General features: G+C 37.5%; 1 protein-coding gene across 1 annotated transcript in view; it reads right to left on the reverse strand.

Annotated features, from left to right (window-relative positions):
- FAM117B (family with sequence similarity 117 member B) overlaps window positions 1-23676 on the reverse strand; it is a 119503-nt gene that overhangs the window by 18182 nt on the left and 77645 nt on the right. Inside the window, exons 3-4 of the mRNA XM_054585822.1 lie at window positions 12147-12239; window positions 11051-11164 (exon numbers count right to left, since the gene is read on the reverse strand). Coding sequence (XP_054441797.1) covers window positions 11051-11164; window positions 12147-12239 — 207 coding nt within the window. The remainder of the gene's footprint in view (window positions 1-11050; window positions 11165-12146; window positions 12240-23676) is intronic.

Genomic DNA, 23676 nt, shown 5'->3' on the forward strand with positions numbered 1-23676 from the left:
TATTTTATAATAGATTTTGACATTTAAAAAAATAAATAAAATCAATCTGCATTTAAAAAAAAAAGAAAGAAAAAAGGAACTCCTACCTTTTGCAAAAACATGGATGGAAGTGGAGAATGTTATACTAAGTGAAATAAGCCAGTCAGCGAAAGACAAATACCATAAGATCTCACCTATAAGAGGAATCTATTCAACAAAATACACTAATGAACAAAATACACGGAAACATGGAGCAGCCTGAAAGTGACCAGAGGGGATGGGGAAGGAGGACAATGGTGGAAAGAAGGGATAGGAACTAAACAAAGAACATGTATGAATGACCCATGGACGTGGACAGCAGAGTGGGAACTGACTGTAGGGGGGGGGGGAGGGGGGGGGGATGGGTGGAGGAGGGCAAAGGGGGAAAAACAGACAACTGTAATAGAATAAATGATGTAAAAGTAAAAAATTTTAAAAAAATTGAAAACGAAACTTCATTATGGCCTAGTGATTCCAGTTCAGAGTATGTATCTGAAAAATCCCAAAACTCTAATTCAAAAGAATATATTCACCCCTATGTTCACTGCAGTGTTATTTACAATAGCAAAGATATGGAAGCAACCCAAGTGCCCATCAACAGATGAGTGGATAACATAATGGTGGTATATATATGGAATGAAATATTATTCAGCCATAAAAGGAACGAAATCTTACTATTAATTTGGAACAGCATGGACAGACCAAGACGGTATTATGCTAAGTGAGATAAGTCAGTCAGAAAGACAAATAACATATGATTTTATTTATATACAGAATCTATAGGACAAAATAAAAGAACAAACAAAAAGACTCATAAACACAAAGAACAGCCTGATGGTTGCCAGAGGGAGGGATATAGGGGAGACTGAGTGAAGGTATGAAGAAATACAAATTGGTAGTTACAGAATAGTCATGGGGATGTAAAGTACAGTATAGGGAATACAGTCAATAATATTGTAATAACTACATATGGTGCCAAGGTAGACACTGAAAATATCAGGGGATCCTTTGTCTTGTATATGATTGTCTAACCACTAGATTGTCCATCTGAAACTAATACAAAATAATATTGAGGAATTCTGGTTAAAATGGAGGAATAGATAGATAAACTCCACCTCCTTGCACAACCACAAGAAGGATCACAATTAACTTCAAAACAAAAAACGACCATAACTGCCAGGAAATCAAACTGTATGGAAGTCCGATCACCAAGGAGTTAAAGAAGCCATGTTCATGCAAATGGGTAGGAAGGGTAGAGACACGGAGCCAAGGCTGCAGCCCGCAAAATAGGTGGTCCCACATTCACAAAGTGGTGGATAAAAATCAGGAGGGATATCTTGGGAATAAGCAATCCCAGCCTCAGACCAGACCATGCAGCCTAGTGTTGCAGCACTGGGGAGATAAAGCCTCATAACTTCTGGCTGTAAAAACCAGAAGGGGCAGTGGAAGAAACTGCCAGTCTCAGAAGAGTCTGTTTAAATGGTCTTCACGGTTCTAGAACCTCCACAAACTCACCCACTCTGGGAACCACAACCAGGGCAACAACTAGTAGGGAGCCATCACATATGGGGAATGGTAAAGTTACTGGAAACGGGGTGAGTGTTAAGCAAGTCTCCAGCAGCCAAGCAGTGACATTGTCCCCTCTCTGACCCCTCTCCCACAAACAGAGCCACAAAGTGGTGAAGCAGATTGCCCGCCAAGGCGAATACCTAAGGCTTCACCCCGCACAACTTAACAGGTGTGTTAAAACAGGGAGACAAAGCAGCTTTACCTAATATACAGAAATAAACACAGGGAGGATGCCAACTTGAGACAAAAAAATATGGCTTGAATGATAGAACAAAACCCCAGAAAAAGAACTAAACAAAATGGAGAGAGCCAACATATCAGGTGCAGAGTTAAAACACTGGTGATAAGGATGCTCAGAGAACTATTGAGTATGGCTAAAGCATAAGGGAAGAAATGAAGGCTACACTAAGTGAAATAAGGAAAAATCCACAGGAAACCAACAGTGAAGGGAAGGAAGCCGTGATCCAAATCAATGATTTAGAACAAAAGGAAGAAATAAACATCCAACCAGAGTAGAATGAAGAAACAAGAATTCAGGAAAACGAGGAGAAAATAAGAAGACTCTGGGACATCTCCAAAAGTGCTAACATCCAAAACACTGGGATGACAGAAGGAGAAGAGGAAGAGCAAGAAATTGAAAACTTATTTGGAAAAAAACAACAACAAAAAACCCACAATGAAAGGAAACTTCCCTAATTAGGCAAAGGAAATAGACATACAAATCTAGGAAGCACAGAGAGTCCCAAACAAGTTGGACCCAAAGAGGACCACACCAAGACACATCATAATTAAAATGACAAAGGTTAAAGATAAGGAGAGAACCTTAAAGGCAGTAAGAGAAAAGCAGAGTGCTCCCTACAAAGAAGCTCCCATAAGACTATCAGCTGATTTCTCAAAAGAAACTTGGAGGCAAGAAGGGACTGGCAAGAAGTACTCAAGGTGATGAAAACCAAGGACCTACAACCTAGATTACTCTATCCAGCAAAGCTATTATTTAGAATGGATGGGCAGATAAAGTTTTTTCCAGACAAGGTAAATTTAAAGTTGAAGGAGTTTATCATCACCAAGTCCTCATTATATGAAATGTTAAAGGGACTTATTTGTGAAAAAGAAGATCAAAACTATGAACATTAAAATGACAACAAACTCACAACTATCAACAACTGAATCTAAAAAACAAAACCAAAAACAAAGTAAGGAAACAACTAGAACAGGAACAGAATCATAGATATGGAGATCCTTTGGAGGGTTAAAGAGGGGAGGGTAATAGGGGGAAAGGTACAGGGAATGAGTACCATAATTGGTAGATACAAAATAGACAGAGGTATGTTAACTATAGTGTAGGAAATGGATAAGCCAAAGAACTTTATGCACGACCTATGGACATGAACTAAGGAAGGTAGGGGGGATTGCTGGCAGGAAGAGATTCAGAGGGAAGAGGAGGTAGATGGGGCAAAGGGGGAAAAATGGGGACAACTATAATAGCACAGTCAATAAAATATACTTAAAATAATACTGAATGTAAACAATTGAAAGATAAAAATAAAAAACATATATACAAAAATATTGACAATAAAAAGTGCTGAAGCAGGGCACATGGGATTTTCTTATAGTGCTGGTGGGAATGTACAGTGGTACAAACATTCTGGAAAAGTTCTAGAGTTTCTTTTAAGTTCAGCATACAACTATATGAACAAACAATCCATTCCTAGATATTTACCCTAGAAAAATAAAAATGTAAGTTTATACAAAAATCTATAGAAGAGGTCATACTCTACACATCTGGTAAGAAACTAAACAGCATCAAGTATTTATCAACAGTTTAGTCTATTTAAAGCAAAGGAAGGAAATCAATAAAGGAAAATAAGCACTTCCCTAAGGCCAATATACCATTTTAGGTAAATGAGCAAAGGTTCAACTATAATTAATTAAACTAGTAAATAGTTATAATAATCAAATCAAGCTGCCTGGGAAAGAGTTCCTTCATAAAATATACTGGTATTATTCTAGATATAAAAAGTAAAAGATAACAGGCCTCTGATTTCACTCCTTACATAAACTATATTTTAAAATAGCTAAAAGTAGCAAGAATGGTTATACTTAAACGTTTGTACTTTATTTCAAGAGCACTTAAAGAATGCTATGTGTGCATATTATTTATTTGTCCCAAATCTGCATATATTTCTGTAATAAAACTTGTATTTTTTACATATAAGTCAGTATATGCAAGTATTAACTGAGAGGTCATCTTTAGACAGCTTTGCAAGATGAAAAGTTCTTCACCGTACTAAGGAAAATCTCTTTTTCTTAAGATCTGTCATTTGGAAACATCAAGCACAAGGACCTATTTTCTCAGCTTTTGATTCTTTCTGTTCAAATAAGAATATTTTCTAGTCAATTATGGTTTTTAGTTAAGTGAATTGCCATTTTTAAAGTTTTATTTTTCTACTTACATTCTCCACCTATCTATTACAGCTTAAAGATTAAATACTACATAACAACTGAGAATTAGCCAACAAAGAAAGCACAATGTTGACAAACAAGAGGTTTGGTCAACATTGAATCAAATCTACATTGTAACCTAAATACATGTTTCAAACTGTGGAGATTAAGTGTGGTACAATATAAAGTCAGTAAAGATGGAAAGAACATCTATGGAAGCAGCAGCTCAGTAGAGAAAGAAATACAAAGAGTTTAATTTTCAAAGGAAGAAAAATATGCATTAATAGGCAAGTAGGATGGGTAATGGTCTGTTCAGGAATTCAGCAGAGATCTATGACAAATATGAGCTAGAAACCCTAATATAACAACAGAAAGGTGAAAACTGATGTTTAGAATGGTAAAAAATAAAAATGAGATCAATTTTAAAACACTGCAAAATGAGCTTTGCTATCTTAAGGGCTTTTGATTTAGGGCCTCCATGTGGCCTTCACGCCTGACTCCACTTGTCCTGTCACCATTATTTCAGATTTGTCCTCCAGCAATCACTGTCCTCTCACCTGGTATCCATCCACCCTGCAGCTCTTCTAAACTGCAGCTATCCTTTCTAATAAAGGTCACAGCAAAAATGTCTACTCTTGATTTCTAAGTGACAAAAATTTTTTAAGAATTCAAGAATAGCAATTATGTCCTGGGCTGGCATACGAAGATTCCAGTGCAGAGCAGAAATTTTCATTATTTAAGTATAATAGCCCCTCTCATTCCTCAGATGAAAATAGTTCCTCCCCTCTTTTATACCTCACTATCCCTTCACTCTCAAATCCTCCCAGACTATTATCAATCTATAGCATCCCCAACCTAGATGAATAAGAAAATCCTATATAAGAGATTTCTTGCTGAAAGCTGTAACAGTCAGAAAACTCCATGATTTTAAAAATTTTTACCTCAAAGTTGATGTGGCTATTAAGATGCTAGACTCTCCCACTCTTCTGTTATTAAGATGTGATTCTAATCCTCAATCAAACAATTCTGAAATGCATTGGCTTTTTTTTCCTAATGAAGCTATTTCTTGACATACTCTAAAAATATGAAATTTTAAGTAACTTAGGGATTTGTCAATTTTGGAAACCACTGACATGTGAAAGATTCTCTTCTCCCAAGAAACTCGACAGCATTTATTCTTCACTACAAATATTTCCCCCCCTGAATTTCCTTGGAAAGAACCACTCAAAAAAGTGAGAATTCTTTTCTAACTGTATATTCACGGTATGCCCAAGGAAAAGATCTTTTGTTGTAGACTATATGACTATTAGAAGAACAATACTGTCCCTTAATTGTTAAGGGATTCGAAAGAAATTTTCCAGTAAAAATAATTTTCTATATAAAATGAAACCCTAATCCACAAGAGCAATAACTTAGAAAAACCTATAACGAAAAAAGTCAAAGAGCCTCCAAAGTATTTAAACTTCTTAACCAAATAATGGAAAATTTATCCCTAGAAAAATACAAATATAGAAAAAGCTTTAAGCACACAGAAACTGAACCTAAATAAGTGGCCAAAATTACGGTAATAATCTACAGAATCTGAAAAAAAAATGTTCCTGAAGCATTTGTAATAACATAAACATTTTTCCATGTTAAATACAAAAAAAAAAGAATATAAAGTCTAAAATAAGGTATGGGGTTTATCTCAACAACCAAAAAATGTCAGGAATAGCTGTCTTTAAAGGGTAAAACTCTGGATAATTTTTTTCTAGATGATTTTTGTTTAATGACACATTTAATGATATAATTTTTCTGCTTAACAGACTTTAGTTTCTAAGATTTCTGTAAAATACATAAATACTTTTACAATAATAAAATTTTTAAAAAGTTCAGTAAGAAAATGGCAGAGAAGCCTAGTGGAAAATCCAACCTGCTTTACTTCCTTTATAGTAAGGTGATATCTCATCTCAGTCTTAAGATTTACCAAGCAATTATCCAAGAATTGCATTAAATCATTTATGGCATTCTGTCCCATTTAATCATTATAACAACACAAAAATGGGTAATATTTTAATGGAGAAACCTGAGGACCTTCCTACAGCTATCAAATGGCAGAGCCCAAATCTTAACCTAAACCGCCTGATCTCAGAGCACCTGTGCTCACTTTCTACACTGTTACATACCTCCCAGTTTACTTTTTTTCTTTTTATTGTCTAATCTATGATTTCCAGACAACTACATATGTATTGCATATATTGTTTTTTAATGTTCATTGCTAGATATTTTTGTAACAGCTTATTGAAAAATAATTCATATTACCATACAATTCACCCATTTAAAGTGTACGACTTTGCTGTTTTAACAGTTATTGAACAGAGTTGTACAACTATTACCACAACTAATTTTGGAATCACACCAAAAAAATCTTTTGCCCATTAGCAGTCACTCCTATTTCCTCCCCAACTTTCCCAGTTCTAGGCAACCACCAATTTACAATCTGTCTCTATGGGTTTCTATTGTAGACATCCCACGTAAGTGGAATCACATGTGTGTCTTGTTACTGGCTTTTTCACTTAGCATGTTTTCAAGGTTCACCCATGTTGTAGCATGTATCAGTACCTCATTCTTTTCTATCACTGAATAATATTCCATTGTATGGATATGTCACCTGTTTTCATCCTCTCATTGGCTGATGGACACTTGGGTGGTTTCCAAACTTTGTTGTGAACCGTTATAATGAACATTTGTGAACAAATTTTTATGTAAACATGTTTTCAATCCTCTTGGTATATACCTTGGAAACAAAGTGCTAGTGGTATGGTAACTCTGTTTAGCCTTTTGAGGAACTGTGACACTGTTTTCCAAAATGGCTGCACCATTTTACATTCCTATCAGCAATACAGTGCAGGACAAAAGTAGGTTTACAGTTGTTTGTATGGAAAATAAAAAAATAACTAACTAACAATAATAAGCTGTGTTTTGCATATTCGCAACTGTAAACCTACTTTTGCCCTACCCTGCATATAAGGGTTCTAACTTCTCCACATCCTCTCCGAGCCTTAATTTACTCATCTGTAAAGTGGAGATAATAACAGTTCCTACCTCAAAAAGAAGGATTAAAATATATTTGCTAATATATCAAAATCTAGCCCTGGCCAGGTGGCTCAGTTAATGAGAGCATTGTCCTGTACATGGAAAAAAAACCCCAAAAAACAAAAAAATGGTTGCAGGTTGATCTCTGGCCGGGGCGTGTAACCAACTGGTATTCTCTCTCTCCCTACCCCCTTCCTCCCTTCCTGCCTTCCCCTCTCTAAAAATCAATAAACATTAAACAGATCCTTGGGTGCGGCTTTAAAAAAATCTGAGTGCTTATTACACACACACACACACACACACACACACGTATGAAGCACTTAACAGAGTCCAACTATTATTACTTTCAAAGTATCACTTGGGTTTGTCCATTCTCTCCAGCTCATACCTTCTATCTTCCTTTAGGCCACCATCATTTCATACTTAGATGATAAATGTCACTCTTAAGTGGTTTTCCTGACTCCAATCTTGTCTTCCTCCAAATTTCATTCTTTACTCTGAACTCATAATGACCATTCAAAAATGCTTAAAATCATGTATTAATCTCCTGCATTTTAAAAAATAGTTCCCTGATACCTCTAGGACAAAGTCAAACTTCTTAATAACTGAAACATGAACACGTTCATGTTTAGCTGCTATTTACCTCTCTAACCTAATCTCTTACTACTATCCCTACCTATAGCCATGATTTCTTCAACTTCTAGAAGACTGGGTAAATCCTACTTATCCCTAAGGGATCAACTTAGGCACCACTTTCTGAGAAGGCTTTCTAGATGGATCTATAACCAGTCCAAGGATAAATATCCATTCTAGAGCATTCTGAACTCTCCCCTATCCACACACTCAATACATTGTATAACAACTGTTTATATCTGAGACATAGCAGGGGCAATCTCCAATATTTTCTTTCATCACTGCTTTCCTTAATGAGTACTACAGTACCCATTATATGGCAGACATTTAATATATACTGTGTGGATGCAGGAATGGCCTCAAAGGTACACATATCTCAAAGCAGTACTTCTCTCCACTAAAACAAAGACACAATGATGACTTAATGAATACTATTTTCATGTTCATATCCGAAAGTTTCAATTAAACATGAATACCACTGTCACAGCTATCATGATGTACATGTGCCTGATCTCTGGTTGACAACTCAATATTCAAAGTCGAGTATTGAAGATGTTTGGTGTGTTATGTGTACAAAACTCAATCTACGTAAATTTATTTTTCTAGTTACTCTATCTAGTCCTTACACTCTCCGCAAAGAGATGTTTTATAATTAAATAAACATGAACTTTATGCAAACTCCAATAACCGTTATTAAGGAAAGTCAATTTGGAAGGAAAAAAATATTTAGATAATTTTACTATGCTATGGATTTTAATGCAACTTAAAAAAATCACTTCAAAACTTATAAACTCCAGAGTTCCAGCCAAGATGGAGGCATAGGTAGATACATTTCACACCCTTGCAAAACCAAAAGAAGGAAACAACCAATTTAAAAACAAAAAGCAACCAGAACTGCCAGAAAAATCAAGCTGTATGGAAGTCCGACAACCAGAGTTAAAGAAGAAACATTCATCCAGGCAACTGAGCTGAGACAAAGAAATATGGTCCAGGTGAAAGAACAGATCAAAACTCCAGAAAAAGAACTAAGCAATGAAGAGAGAGCAAACTGTATCAGACGCAGAGTTCAAAACACTGGTAATCAGGATGCTCAAAGAAATGACTGAGTACGGCCACAACATAAAGAAAGAAACAATGGCTGTACAAAGTGAAATAAAGAAAAATATACAGGGAACCAACAGTGAAGGGAATGAAACCAGGACTCGAATCAACAATTTGGAACAGGAGGAAGAAATAACATTCAACTGGAATAGAATGAAGAAACAAGAACTGAAAAAAAAATGGAGAGGTTTAGGAACCTCTGAGACAACTTTAAACATTCCAACAACTGAATCATACGGATGCCAGAAGGAGAAGAGACAGAGCAAGAAATTTAAAACTTATTTGAAAAAATAATGAAAGAAAACTCCCCTAACCTGGCGAAGGAAGTAGACATACAAGTCCAGGAAGCTCAGAGAGTCTCAAACAAGTTGGACCCAAAAAGGACCACACCAAGACAACACCATGCCTAAATTGCCAAAGATTAAGGTTAAGGAGAGAATCTTAAAAGCAGGAAGCAAAAAGAAGAGAGTTCCCTACAAAGGAGTTCCCATAAAACTATCAGTTAATTTCTCAAAAGAAACCTTACAGGCAAGGACTGGAAAGAAGTATTCAAAGTCATGAAAACAAGATGACTCTATCCAGCAAAGGTATCATTTGGAATGGAAGGGCAGATAAAAAGTGCTTCCCAGATACGGTAAAGTTAAAGGAGTTCATCATCACCAAGTCCTTATTATATGAAATATTAAAGGGACTTACCTAAGAAAAAGAAGATCATAACTATGAACAGTAAAATGATAACAAACTGACAACTATCAATGACTAAAGCTAAAAAAAAAGACAACAAAAACAAACTAAGCAAACAACTATAAAAGAGACGGAATCACAGAAATGGAGATCACATGGAGTGTTATCAGCAGGGAAGGGGAAGTGGGCAAGTAGGGGAAAAGGTACAGGGAATAAGAATCATAATTGGTAGGTACAAAATAGACAGGGGGAGACTAAGAATAGTATAGGAAATGGAGAAGCCAAAGAATTTATATGTTGACCTATGGATGTGAACTAAGGTGGGGAATGCTGGAGGGAATGGGGGTAATGGGCAGAGGGGGAGAAAGGGGAGAAAAAAGAAAGGGAGAATTGTAGAATTGTAACAGCATAATCAATAAAATATACTTAAAAAAAAAACCAACAACTTTTAAACCCCTAAAACTCATTACGTAATTCAATAAAAGTCAATCTTTAGCCCTATTCTCCTTGAAGTAAAAAAAATGGGTTGGGAATAAAAAGCAGCCGTATCTCTTAGAAATACATGTAAACTATTTGTGGATAAATTACAGGGAGTGGAAGGTTGGCAAATTCACCTGTAAAACTATCTGGGTCTGTAGACTTTTGAGAATGAGGGAGTCTGGTTTTTAATTAGCATTCCAAGTTTGTTATTGTTATTCTATACAAATTTTTCATTTATTTTGTCAATTTTATATTTTCTGTTTCTCCAGATATAAATCTGGTTTCTTTAGGTTTTTTAATGTTATTAGTGTACATTCATACTTATAATTAAATACCTTACACAGAAAATAAGCTATTGGAAATTACAACCAAACTATACATTTGTACCAATATTTTAGGACAAAATTAGTTTGAAAAAATATATACCTCTACCCATACTTTCTCTTGAAAAGAATCCACATATCCTTGACAATCATCAGAAGCTATCAACGTATATATAAAATGGGTTAGCAAACTTTTTCTTGCTTTCTACTTGCAAAGGGACCCTATTCAATTTCAATTCAGTTAAAGAGAAATGCTCCCAGGATGAGCAATCAAGAGTAGTTCATAAGGTTCCATTAAGGAATCAAAGCAACTAAATATTTTTCCCTACTAAAAGACTTTGTGAGATTGGTATCATTATTATATTCAATCTTCAGATGAGGTAACTGAGAACAGGTTACTTGTCCAAGGTCTGGTTCTATAGCCAGTGCTTATCTCTCTGTATTATTTTCTTCCAACATACTAAATTGATAAAGATAAAAATACGGTAAGTCAAAGTATGGAAAATTAGCTATGTCTCCTAGAAGTCATATCACACATCACCTAAGGAAAATATCATTTTCTCAACTTAATACTTTGTTTTATTTTAAATGAAGACAGTGATTCAGTATTTAATCAGTTAAATATGCTTTTCCATATTTTGTCCTACACAGTTACCTATGAAATAACACATCACCAGCAAAACAACAAACCTCTTCTCTGGATTTTGTAATATTTGTGCTCCTACCTGACACTGGTTAATGGCCGAATGGTTGCCATGGAATGGAGACTGTCTTTCTTTATCTCGATGATGCCGACTGCTGTGTTTACTTCTCTGCAATTGCTGGCGTAATTTTGCAATCTAAAAAAGAAAAAAATAACAAGTGCATCAGAATGTTTTCCATACTACATAAAACATCCTTGCTTAAGAAAAATCAGTAAAATTCAGCCTTAAAAAAGTTCTGAATTTTTAAACCATATCACAAAATCTGATTTAGTATACACAATTTTTATATATATACATACAGATGTGCATATGAGTGTGTATTTTAAAGAAAAACAAAATTATGTCCAAATATTGTTCTGAGCCTTCACGCTTCCTAAGTATTAACCAAGTTTTCAGCATTTAGAATAACTAACATTACAGCTTTCACAAAGAACTGAAAAATGATAATTACTCTCTCATTGCCCCTATAAATCACATTTTATTTAGATTTAATTTCTTTATCAAATACCTTGCCTTCAACAGCTCCAAAAATTAAACAGTTATTTAAAAATCAATTCAAGCCACAAAATGCATTCACAGATACAATCTTTAAATAATAAATATAATTTTAATCAATATTATTCCTGGACTGGAGTTTTGTTTTATTTCTAGATTACATGTAAAATGCAACTGTTATAATTTAGGCACAGAAAATGGTAATCATAGCTCAGGGATATAATCAACTTCGTCATACTAGATTACTGAATTGCAAGAACATTACCACTATATATAGAAAATGTGAATTTGTTATAGCACTACAAGCTTCTATATCTGATACTTGCATTATATTAAGAGATACAGACTCTCATTATTAAAAAGACAGAAAACACACTATCAGGTAAGTAATGTGTACATTTCCCCATTCAAATCTTTACTCAATTAACAACTGTTTTTCTGTTGTTTCTCAAGTAAAAAACTAAAATCAAGAAAAAACAAAAACAAAAAAATACCTCCACTCCCCCCCACACACATGCAATGGTAATTAACAAATTCCTGGCTGCCCACAAGTTCAAGGAAGTAGCTAGGCAAGGCAGGGATCAAATTTCCACACCCGCTTTTTTGGAATCATTTTCCTGACCTCCTTAAGTTGATCTGTACTGCCCCAGGATGCTGAACGCTTGTGAGACCCTTTCTTCTTTTCAGAGTATTCTTCAGCCCATGCACTCTCTGTCTATAATGGAAAAAAGAGGGAAGGAGAATTTTAGTAAAACAGTTAAAGATGGACATTGAGGGCATTATACTAAATTAAATAAGTCAGACGGAGAAAAGACAAATAGTATATGTGGATTCTAACAAACAAACATACATAGAAGGAAAGATCCTATTTGCGGTTACCAGAGCCAGGGGGTAGGGTCGATTGGTGGAGGAGATGGATGAAGGTGGTCAAAAGGTACAAATTTACAAATTTACAGTCATGAGATAAATAAGTACTGAAGATGCAATGTACAACAGGATGGTTGTAATTACCACTGCTGTATGGTATATTTGAAAGTTTCTAAGAGTAAATCCTAAAAGTTCTCATCACAAAGAAAAAAAATTTTTTACAATGATATATGAGTGATGAATGATATTAACTAAATTTATTGTGGTAATCATTTCACAGTACACGTATATCAAGTCATTATGCTGCACACCTTACAGTGTTGTATGTCAAGTACATCTCAAGAAACCTGAAAAAAAATTCCCTTTCTAAAAAACAATATAGACCATACATATCTATTATAAAATGCATTCCCATTGCAGAATTAGATATTAGAAAATATTTAAAGTATCACAAATTACTCATAATTCTTCCAGCTCCAGTTAATTATAATATTTAGCCTAATTCTTGCTTTTTATCACTAATAAAATTTTTATATAAGTATAACATTTATTGAACAAATGAAAACTAACAATAGCTAACAGTCCTATGATCTTATTGTATAGTAGGCACTGTGCTTAATGAAAGTACAGTAAAAGGTCTTCATTGTATTTTCTGATTTAAAACATACAAAGTTTTAAGTTTTATAGATAAGGAACCTGTGACAATGACATTTGATAAGCTGCCTTATAATCTCACCGGAAGTGACACAAGCGAAGACATAAACTAAGACCCCGGAGTTCATAACTCTTAACCTCTATACTATGTCACGTATTGCTTTAAAATATTTGCAGAGAATAGGCTCAAAAATGTTAAATCTTTAGTGGTTATACAAAATCCAAAATTTAAAAAGTGTATCAGGAAAAAAATACGAATTCTTGGTACATGAAAATATGTTCAACCTCACCCATAGTAAGAGAAATGCAAGTTAAAACTTCATTGACGATTTGACAATGAGCAATCTCCTACACTGCTAGTTGGAGTATAAGTTAATACAGCCTTTATGGACAGAGATTCAACCACTGTTGTCAGTTACAAATGCACCTATTGTTTAACAGAGTGATCCCTCTTTTGGTAATTTATCTTGCTGATATATAAACTATATCACAAAATGATATATATTATTCTCTGTAGCACTGTTTTTACAAGTAAAAGGTCAGAAGAATGTAAATAGAGGGATGGCTAAATATATTTGGTATACCTTTACAGCAGAATACTATGCAGCCATAAAAAATGAATATGGTGGCTTTGGCCAAACTGGCAGAGTAGATCAGTGTGGTTGGTACTCACTACTAGCTTCCTCCCATGACCACAGGAAAATTGTAACTAAACTATAGAACAATCATCATTGAGAAAAGCCTTAAGTCTAGCTGAACACAAGTCCTATAACTAAGGATATACAGGAAAAGCCACATGAAGAATGGTAGGGGGGCGGGGAGATGTTGAATGGGCTAGTCCCACACCCATGTGTACAGGTTAAAAATTGGGAGGGATATTTCAGCTGTGGAGGTACCCGCCCCGCCCTGCCCCCCGAGGAGTGAGGAGTCCCAGCCCCACACCAGGCTTCTAAGCCTGGGGTTCCAGTGCCAGCAAGAGAAGTCCCCATAACTCCTGGCTGTGAAAACCAGTAGAGATGGTAGCTGAGTGAGACAGAAGGCCTCTGGAGTCCCAGACATTCCTCTTAAGGGGCACAGACAAACTTACTCAAATCACTTACTCTGAGCTCCAGCACTGGAGCGACAGTGACATATGGGAGAAACTCAATCGTATGGATTTAGGGGTAGCTTTCTACCAGAGAGACATGCTGGCACAGGCCATTGTTCCTTTGCTGACACCCTCCCCCCCCCAAACTGACATTCTCCACAGAGCCAGTGGGCACTGTATTGGAGTCTCCATCAACCTGGCTAAAAACAGTTCACTCTGCCCTAGTGTTCCCTGAGACTTGTTCCCCACCAAACTTGTGGGTCCTCCAAACTGATTCTAGTGCTCTTTCCATATGAACAGCCTGAACTGACTCAGGGACTTTCCTAAAATCTATCAAAGGTCCACACACCCCAAACAAGCAGCATCCGACCTGTGCATGCCCTGAACCTCTGGCTAAGCAGCCCCAGGCCCAGCACTAGCAGCTGCCAAGCCTTCGTTTGCAGCTTGGCTCCTCCCGGGCACCTCCAAGCCCAGCACAAGCAGCAATCACCTGCAGACTGCTTTGTAGCTCACGCTGGGTGGCCCCAGGCAGGGAGCAGGCAGCAGCTGACCTTGGCCTGCCCCTCCCAGGAGGCCCCTGAGCCAACATACCTGGTGGACAGTTTCAGAACACACTGAAGCACCACTCAACTACCTCCATGAGTGACACACTCAAGAGGCAGACTCATTGGACATCCAGAACCCTGCTGAATAGTCCTGGTCCATGGGGTAGCTCCTACACAATGCCTTGTTTAATGTAGACATAGCAGTCCTTGCAGCCCATCTGACTGGGGGGTGATCCCCATCCCCTTGATGTGCCAAAAGCAATCAAGGTTTAACTACAACAAGTGAAGGAGTGATAGGGGGAGAACCACTACCACAACAAATTCTCAGTTGATGGATCAGTTGCTTTTGTCTCTTTGCCATCTTGTGGTTTAGGATTTTCTGGGTGTCTGCGTTGGTAATTGATTTTTGCAGCGGTACCAAGCTGAGGTTGTTGCTAGCACTGAGTCTCATCTTGATTTTCCTTATCTTCTTCATTGCCATCATCTCTAGGCTGTTGCTGGTGAAAAGGGCCCCTGTGGAATCATGGTCTACAGCCCAGATACTTACTCTGTATCACTGGTCTACCTTGTTCTGCACCCTGGTTGTTGGCACCCTTCATCACTTCTCCCTGCACAGGAGGGTTGGAATACTGTGGTCAATGACCATAAGGTGTCCTCATGTAGTAAGGTGAGAACCCTCATCTGTGTTAGGGTCAGAGCTGTTGAACTTTGCCTTTGGGAGCACTCTCTGATCCCACATTCTTTTCCCCACTCTTGCTAGTCTGGTAATTCTGCTGATAATTGCATGGAGGACCCCAAAATTAATGAAAAACAACAACTGATAAAATAAAAAATCTTTAAAAATCCCAAGGAGGATAATTTTAAAGGAAACTACACCAATGTATATCAAAATCTAAGTACTGGAAACCAAAGATAAAGAGAAAATCTAAATAGCATCCATAAAAAAAAAAAGACTTAGTAACACACACAGACCCCACCCCCATTCCCCACAGAGCCAGTGGGCTCTGTGTAGTAAGAACAATATCTGCCTTCTCATTAGAAGCATAAGGTAGAGGATAATGGAAGGATATCTTCTAAGTGGTAAGAAAAAACCCCAAACTGTCATTTTAGAATTTTATAGAATGCTGGGTATGTCCAGAAACAGTAGCCTTCAATAATAAATGTAAAATAAAGATATTTTGAATACATGAGAACTGAGAGGATTTATTTCCATTAGACTTATTAAGAATTGCTACACGAAGTCCTTTCAGATAAAAAGAAATTATACAAGCTGTAAACTGATATATAATAGGGACTGAAGAGATCTGTGAATAGTAGATAAGAATATTTCATAATGATAATATGATCAGTTCATTAAAAAGGCATAAAAATCCTGTCAATGTACCTAGTAAAAGAATTTCAAAATTCATAATGGAAAAATTGAAGAATCAAAGGGAGAAATACGCAAATCGCAATCGTGACCGGAGATTTTAACACACCTTTTCTCAGCAATTAATAGAGTTAAGTAAACAAAAATCAATAGGGATATAGAAGGTTTCACCAACACTATATACATGACCTAACATATACTCATTGAACATTACACCTTATATATCTTGAGTATATTTTTTTTCACAGCACACATGAAAATTTTTATCATCATAGACCATATGCTAGGCCATAGAAATGTCTCAATATAAGAAGATTCAAATCACTCTGAGTATATTCTCTGATCACAATGGATTTGTCATCAATAACAAAAAGGCATCTAGAAAATATACAAATATTTGAAAAATAAACAGCACAACTCTAAATAAATTAGCTCATGGGATAATGAAGGATTCAAAAGAAAAATCAGAAAATATTTTGAACCCAATGATAATGAAAACACAGCATATTAAACCATGGCAGATTCTTTAAAATGGTGCTGAAAGAAAATCAGAGTTCAAACATTTATGTCAAATAACAAAAGGGAAGGTTTAAAATCAGTGACCTAAGTTTCCACCTGAAGAGTTAAGAACAAAGAAAGGCACAAAGTAAACCCAACATAAATACAAAATAATACTAAAGATAAAAGAGAAAACAATGAAACAGGAAACAGAGGTCAATAAAACCAAATGTTTGTTTTTTGAAAAGATTAACAGAATTAATAAATACTTCACAAAAATGATCACAAAAAAGAAAAAAATTATAGTATTAAGAAGAGATGTTATCACAAATCCTATCATTAAAAAAATTAGATGGATCCAGTACCAAAAACTTTATGTCAATACACTAAAAATGTAGATTAAAAGTAAACAGTTCCTTAAAAAAGTTTTAACTGTGATGACATCTATCTTGGCATTAATAAAATTTGTAATATTATAAATATTAAATACAGTGAATAAAAATAAATATTAAAATAATTTATTAAAATCCTCCCACAAAGAAAATGGGTGCTCATTATGTAAGTTTAGTTTTAATTCTTTTGGTATCTTTATAAATGTCTGAATTAAAAATCACTTGAAATATTTTCATGGATATACAGTCTCCTAGTCTTCATAGACTAGGTCTGACATGATTATTGCAGCCAATATTCTGGTGCTCAGATTGAGCAAGGCCATATAAATAGCGCAAATACAGATAAAACAGATTTAATTGAGGTTCATTCAATCCCTATACTTTCACATGAGAATTATCACAGTCTACACAGTCTATATATATATATGATTTACATGTTTATTTCTCTATAGTTTGACCTTCTATATTTCTATCCTGTCTAATCTTAGTGTGCAGTCAATCCTTAGATAAAGATATAATTATCTAACCACTATGTTGGTTAGTAGGAAGTATTTAATGTACATTGATTATTACTTAAGAAATAACTCAAATCTTAAAAAAAGCCGCTTAGGTTTAAATTGATCTATATTCTATGTTACCTACATCTTTGAGGTCCACTTTTCATCATGCAAAATGAAGATTACTTTTCAAACTCATAAATATGCTTTGGAGCTTTTGTCTTTCCTGAATCTAAAGATTTATGCCTTCCATTGATTCTGAAAAATTCTCAACTATTATTTATAAAATATTTTCTCTTTTCATTATGTGTTTTATAGTCTAATGAAATTTCTATTCATCTTATGTTGGCTTTTTAGTCTTCATATCTCTTCTTTTTTACATATTCAACAGCTCCTTGGCTTGTTATTTCAGGATCACACATGTAGAATATTTTTGGACTCTAATCTCAGACTTGTAATTAGTAATTCTGAGGGAGAGAAGGAAGGAGAGAGAGGGACAGAGGGAAGGAGAGAAAGGGAGAAAAAAGGCAGCAGTCAGTGAATACAGAGACAGACGAACTTCCTTCCCTGTACAATTAGGTGAATTTTTTTTTTAGCTCATTTTTTCACTGAGATGAGAGTGTAGCAGAAGACTCAGCTGCAACTTTCACCTTGTTTGCCTTGTCTCAGGGCCTTATCTCCTGATCCCAGTGACCACAATAGCCGACTCCCCCAGGGAAGCCCTACAATGATCAAATACCGAAAATATTAGATCCTGTTTGACACTTGGTTCCCCTTTATTGTTTTGTTCCTTTATTTCACTGTGAAAGCAGCTCTGCATTTAAAAATAATTAAAAATACATTCTTTATCTTGTATGTCAGAGTGTTTGTATTCTATGTTGTCATCCGATGGTGGTTGGTGCCAAGTCAACACCAACAGGAATCCCAGATTTGGGTGCAGTGAATAACGAAACTTTATTTAGTGCAAAACCACTCAATTGTGATATAACACAGCTGTGAAAACAGCATGGCTGTGAAGAGGCCCTGGGTCAAGACCCCTCTTCAGCTAGACAGATCTGCTCTGCTCTGCTCCGCTCCACCCTGCACTGTTCTGGCTTGCTCTATTCCCATACTGATCTGCTCTGCTTTGCTCCATCAAGATGTCTTTAGTGTTCCAGCTCCAGAAAGGGAAACACTCCAGTCTTCACTGGAAAGGAAAAGTATGTTACTCTAAGCCAGAGGGGAGCTGACTAATGTAGACAGAACTCCCTACTAGTTCCTCATGCATACGAGGACCCCAAATCTTTGCAGTTTGACTGGTTCAAAAGGCACTGTTCTGACTGGTTAGAATGAAACTGCTCTGATCAGTTGGTGAAGATGTTGATGGGGACATAGCTGTTCATCTCCAGCTGGATGGGGAAAGTCACACACTCCTATTGGTTGAAACAAGATTCTAAAAACTTCTTGGTAAGAGCTAGCTCAGAGGGCAGAAACAAAGTGGGTTCAGTGCAAGAGGCGCGCAGCTTACTGCAGGTTTCTCCCTTAAGTGCAGTTTGCATGAGAGGTCCTTGTTCAGAAATAGCTGCTAGGCTCTGTTTTTCGTTTGTTTGTTTTTTAAATATAAGCGCAGTCGGGCCACCAGAATCCCTTCTTAGTAGGTATGTTCTTTTTCAGGGTTCACAATGTCTTTTCAAGTTATGTTATATACCATCATTCCAGAAATAAAACCCGTAACTGTGTTTTACACAGTACATACAAGAATTTATGGGTCATGTAATAAAACAATGCTTTAGGGTTTGAAAGTGAGTCAGGAAGACTGCTATTATATTGGATGGCTAGGGAGTATGGTAAAATGGAGAGGAGGTTGGGAGCTGTGCTGGAGGTTAAGTGAAGAATGACTGCTCAGACCTGGAGAAGTGAGAATATGGAGGCACCACAATATAGAAACAACTCAACTGCTCATCAATACATAACTGTATAAAAAATTTGTGGTATACATATACAATGGAATATTACTTGGCCATAAAACGAATGGAATCTTACCATTTGTGGCAGCATGGGTAGATCTAGAAGGTATCATACTAAATGAAGTAAGTCAGAGAAAGAAAAATACCACCAGATTTTACTTGTATTTGGAACCTATAGCACAAAATAAACAAACAACATTTAAACAAACTCAGAGAGAGAAGAGACTGATGGGCAGGAAATGGGGGAGTGGGTGAAAAAAGTTAAGCGATTAAGAAGCACAATTTGATAGTTACAAAATAGTCATAGGAATGTAAAGTATAACATAAGGAATATTATCAATAATGTTGTAGTAACTATGTATGGTGACAGGTGGGGACTGCAAATATCAGAGGGAACACTTTGTAAAGATATAATTATCTAACCACTATGTTGTACACCTAAAATTAACACTAAATAATATTGAATGTAAACTGTAACTGAAAAATAAAGTTTAAAAAAAGGGAGAGAAAAGCAGAGTGGGAAGGAAGAAACACATGGATGGGAAGAAAGGGGAGCCCAGTAAGACAGACAGAATGCTAGGGCCAAGGTGACAGTATTAGAAAACATTTATTTCTTTCAACCCAGTTATTTTTCAGATAAGAAAACTAAGGCCAGAATGCTGGTATGTTTTTCTCAATTCATTGCATCCAGCAGGTGTCTCATTCAGGAATTTATCTTGACTCTCAATACTATTTAACAGGATGAGTCAGGACAGATAGCTGGGTAACAGGAGAGACACCAATTGGGGAGTGAGGGGAAACCCCAATGCAGCACAGAGGCTATACCTGCCAGAAGAAGGGGGCAGGAAAGACCCCAAGGCAACGGACTGAAACAGTAGCAGGTGAGAGCCCTGCCTTCCCCAAAGGGAAGGGCGGGACGAGGTTGCCTTGGGCAACTGTAAACTAGCCTTGTGTCAACCACCAGCACAGCACAACCCTGGAAGGGGAGGGGAAGAGAAGGATCCCTGAATTAATCGAAGAATCTGTATTTCTCCAGAGGGACCCCCCAAGGGAGGCAGCCAGGAAATGCTAAGGGCTGAAAAGTAAAGCAACAACTTGCCAGAGCCTGTGCCTTCCTGGAGAGGTGAGGGGCTGCAGGAAGAGGCTGCTGCCAAGGCAACAGTAAACAGCCAGCGTGAGTGACCCAGTTGGAGGGAGCTTGTACTAAGGCTGTACAAGGCCAAAAATGTCAAAACACACGGGAGGTCAGCAAGACACAGCAGGCCACAGGACGCACCCACCCAAGGCTGAGACCTGGTGCTCCTGCGCATGACTGGAGATCTTGCCCCCTTGCGAACACGGTGGCCAGAAGAGATGCAAAGACAAATATGGCTGACATCAGCCCACATCGGTTGAAAGGCTGGACACTTCTGCTGCACTGGGAGATCTGGGCATGGGCTTTAAAAACAGAACGTAGGCAGAAGCTCGCTCTCTTGGTCTTTTTGGTTTCGCCTTACACTGGTTGGAGTAGAGCACGGGAGTGCTCGCAGGACCAGTAGATGCTGAGCCTGTTTGGGGCTTAGGCCTTGCACAGCCAAAAGCCAGCTCACAGAGCCAGAGTCCTGCCCACACTGGGATGTGTGTCTTGCTGGGTGCTAGCCCTTGGGACACTGTGATGCAGGTGCAGCACACAGCACTGGTCCTGGACTGCATTCTCTAGCCCTGAGAGCAGTGTGTGGAGGCTGGGAACAGCACAGAGAGACATAAGCTGGGAAAGTTGCTTGGCCCCAGTGGCACAGGCAGTCTTGGGAGCCAGGGCCCCACAGATGGCACGTGACTGCCTCCATGACTATCTGGAGTGATCTGGCAGCACACTCCAGGCTCCAGGAGAGAGAGAGAGAGCTGAAGGAAGTGATGGTGATGCTGAAACCCACAAGTGTACACACCAGAGAAAGAGGGCCTGAGGATGGAGACTCGTTTGTGTAGCCATTTTGAGCTCCAGAAGGACAGATAAGGAATAATGGTGCACTTCTGGTTGTGGATTTGGTTTTCAGTGTTTTGGGAACAAGGGAAATTCTGTACTTTGCAGAAGAGGAGGGCTCAAAGCAGGAATGCTCCCAGCCCCCTCAAATTGGGAACCCTGTTGATAAAAATCTCTTTCCTTGTCCACAAATCTTTGTGTTATGCCTATACACGGCAGGAAGAGGACGGACCTCAGGTTCCCAGTACACTAAGATCCTTTTAGTACAAGACATTTGCTGTGAAAGGCAAGAAGCACTCACATCAGATATACAAAGAGATGATAGATGCCAGAAAGAGAACAGACAGCTTTAAGTGAAGTGGGAGGGAAAAGAAGTTCTGTGCCCTGGCTGTAGTAGCTCAGTGGACTAAGTGCTAGCCTATGAACAAAAGGGTTGTCGGTTGAATTCCCAGTCAGGACACATGCCTTGGTTGCAGGCCAGGTCCCCAACAGTGGGCGTGCAAGAGGCAACCACACACTGGTGTTCCTCTCCTCATCTTTCTCCCTCCCTTCCCCTCTCTGTAAAAATAAATAAATGAAAATTTTTAAAATTAAATAAATAAATAAAAACTAAAAAAAATTTTTTTTAAAAAAGAAGAAGCTCTTGTAAAAGGTACAGGATTATAAGAGGCAGTGGATTTCTCTAGCAGAGAAGTTGAGGTTACTGTTCTTGAGCAGTGGGAATTCAGATGAGTATGTGAGACTGTGTGGGAGGGGAGCTCACCTCTAGGTTCTAAAGAGAGCTTTACTGAGAGAAGAATTCAAGAGCTCTAATGACATTTGAGAAAGCACCACGCAACAGCTGTTAGAATGAACCTGAGTATGCTTGCAGCCTGAGCACCAGTGGATCAAAAGGAGGGATCTCCAGGGAGTTCTAAAGACATGGGGGGAAATGAAAGACTTCCCTAGGGTAGCTGGTTACCCTGGCTGGTTGAGTTCTAATCAGGACATATCCCATTTATCTCAGTTCTCTCCTTGGGTTTTCAGGGAATACATGATTCTTAGCGACCTTTAATAGACAATCCCTTCTCTATTGGTTCTGATTTCCTTCCCTCATCCATTTTATGTCTTAATTGTCTTCCAGTTCTGCTCTCTCAGTTTTCAGCATTCCTTAGCCATTTCCTGAGAGCCCCTCTTCTTTTTCCTCCTTCAGATCTTATTCTTTATCCATCATAGCCAAACGTATACTCAGGAGTAGAGCTGGCTGAGAAAGCTCAAAATCCCCAATGAGACCATAATTCAAGTACCAGTTGCTTCATGGAACAATCAGGATCAACTCTGGCAACAAAAGCTGAGCTGAAGAAATTTAAGGTTCTGCAGTTCTCCAACATCTTCTCTTTCATCCTTTTCTTCTCCCCACCTCTACCCCCATTTCCTTCTCTCCCTCTTCCTCTTTTCTGCTTCCTCTTCCTTCTGCATCTCTAATTTCTCTGACCAGTTACCAACACTTTGGTCCAGACCTTCATTTCTTATTTAGCTCTCTTCTTCTTTCTACCCAAACTAAATCTGCCACTTCTTTGCTTTCACCACTCTGCACTCAAGGATATAATCAGTGCCAGCTACATAATTTTGGGGGTTCAGTGCAAAATGTAAATGTGGGGCTTGATACTTAAAAAGCAGAAAATGCCCTTTTAAATGTACTAAAATATAAAACCTTTTCCTTTATTTTGAATTATTTTCCAGTCTCTCTTTCAACCCGTAAAAAATAACATAAACGTGTGAACAAAAATGTGATTCAAAGGGAAGTAACATCACAATGCATGATCTGACCATCAATTCCTAATGGGCAAGTCATGAACAGTAGTCATGCCCCAGGCAAATAACTTCTTTAGTAAAAGGTTTATTTTTGCCTTAAACATGTCCTGTCTACTGTTCCTATGCATCTAGGTTGAGTCCTTTGAAATGCCAGAGTAATACACTTTTTTTAGATTCTTCAAAGGTGTAACCAGCTTCCTCCTAGGTGAGAAAGGATAGTAAGAAGCTAGGAAAATTCCTTGGAAAGTGGAATAGGGAAACTGAGACAGAGCTGAACAAACTGGCTTAGCAACTTATAGCCAAATACAAAAGGTCACCTCCCTAGAGATACTATCTAGGTCTCAGTTGTGTTTTAGCTCCAAGCCCAGAAAAGCAGCGAAACCATATGGATGACACCAGAACCAACTCCAATGACTGACCAATTAGTGAAGACCATGACCCTGAAAGCACACACTAGGTAAACTGATGAATATTCTACTCAAACCCTCCTGAGGCCTCCCGTAAGATTTCTGCCTGACAGAGAACAATAAAAGCCTCAAAACA

Source organism: Pteronotus mesoamericanus, unplaced genomic scaffold (assembly GCF_021234165.1).
Source record: "Pteronotus mesoamericanus isolate MK-2021 breed Mesoamerican mustached bat unplaced genomic scaffold, CSHL_Meso_final contig_90, whole genome shotgun sequence".
Classification (NCBI taxonomy): Eukaryota; Metazoa; Chordata; class Mammalia; order Chiroptera; family Mormoopidae; genus Pteronotus; species Pteronotus mesoamericanus.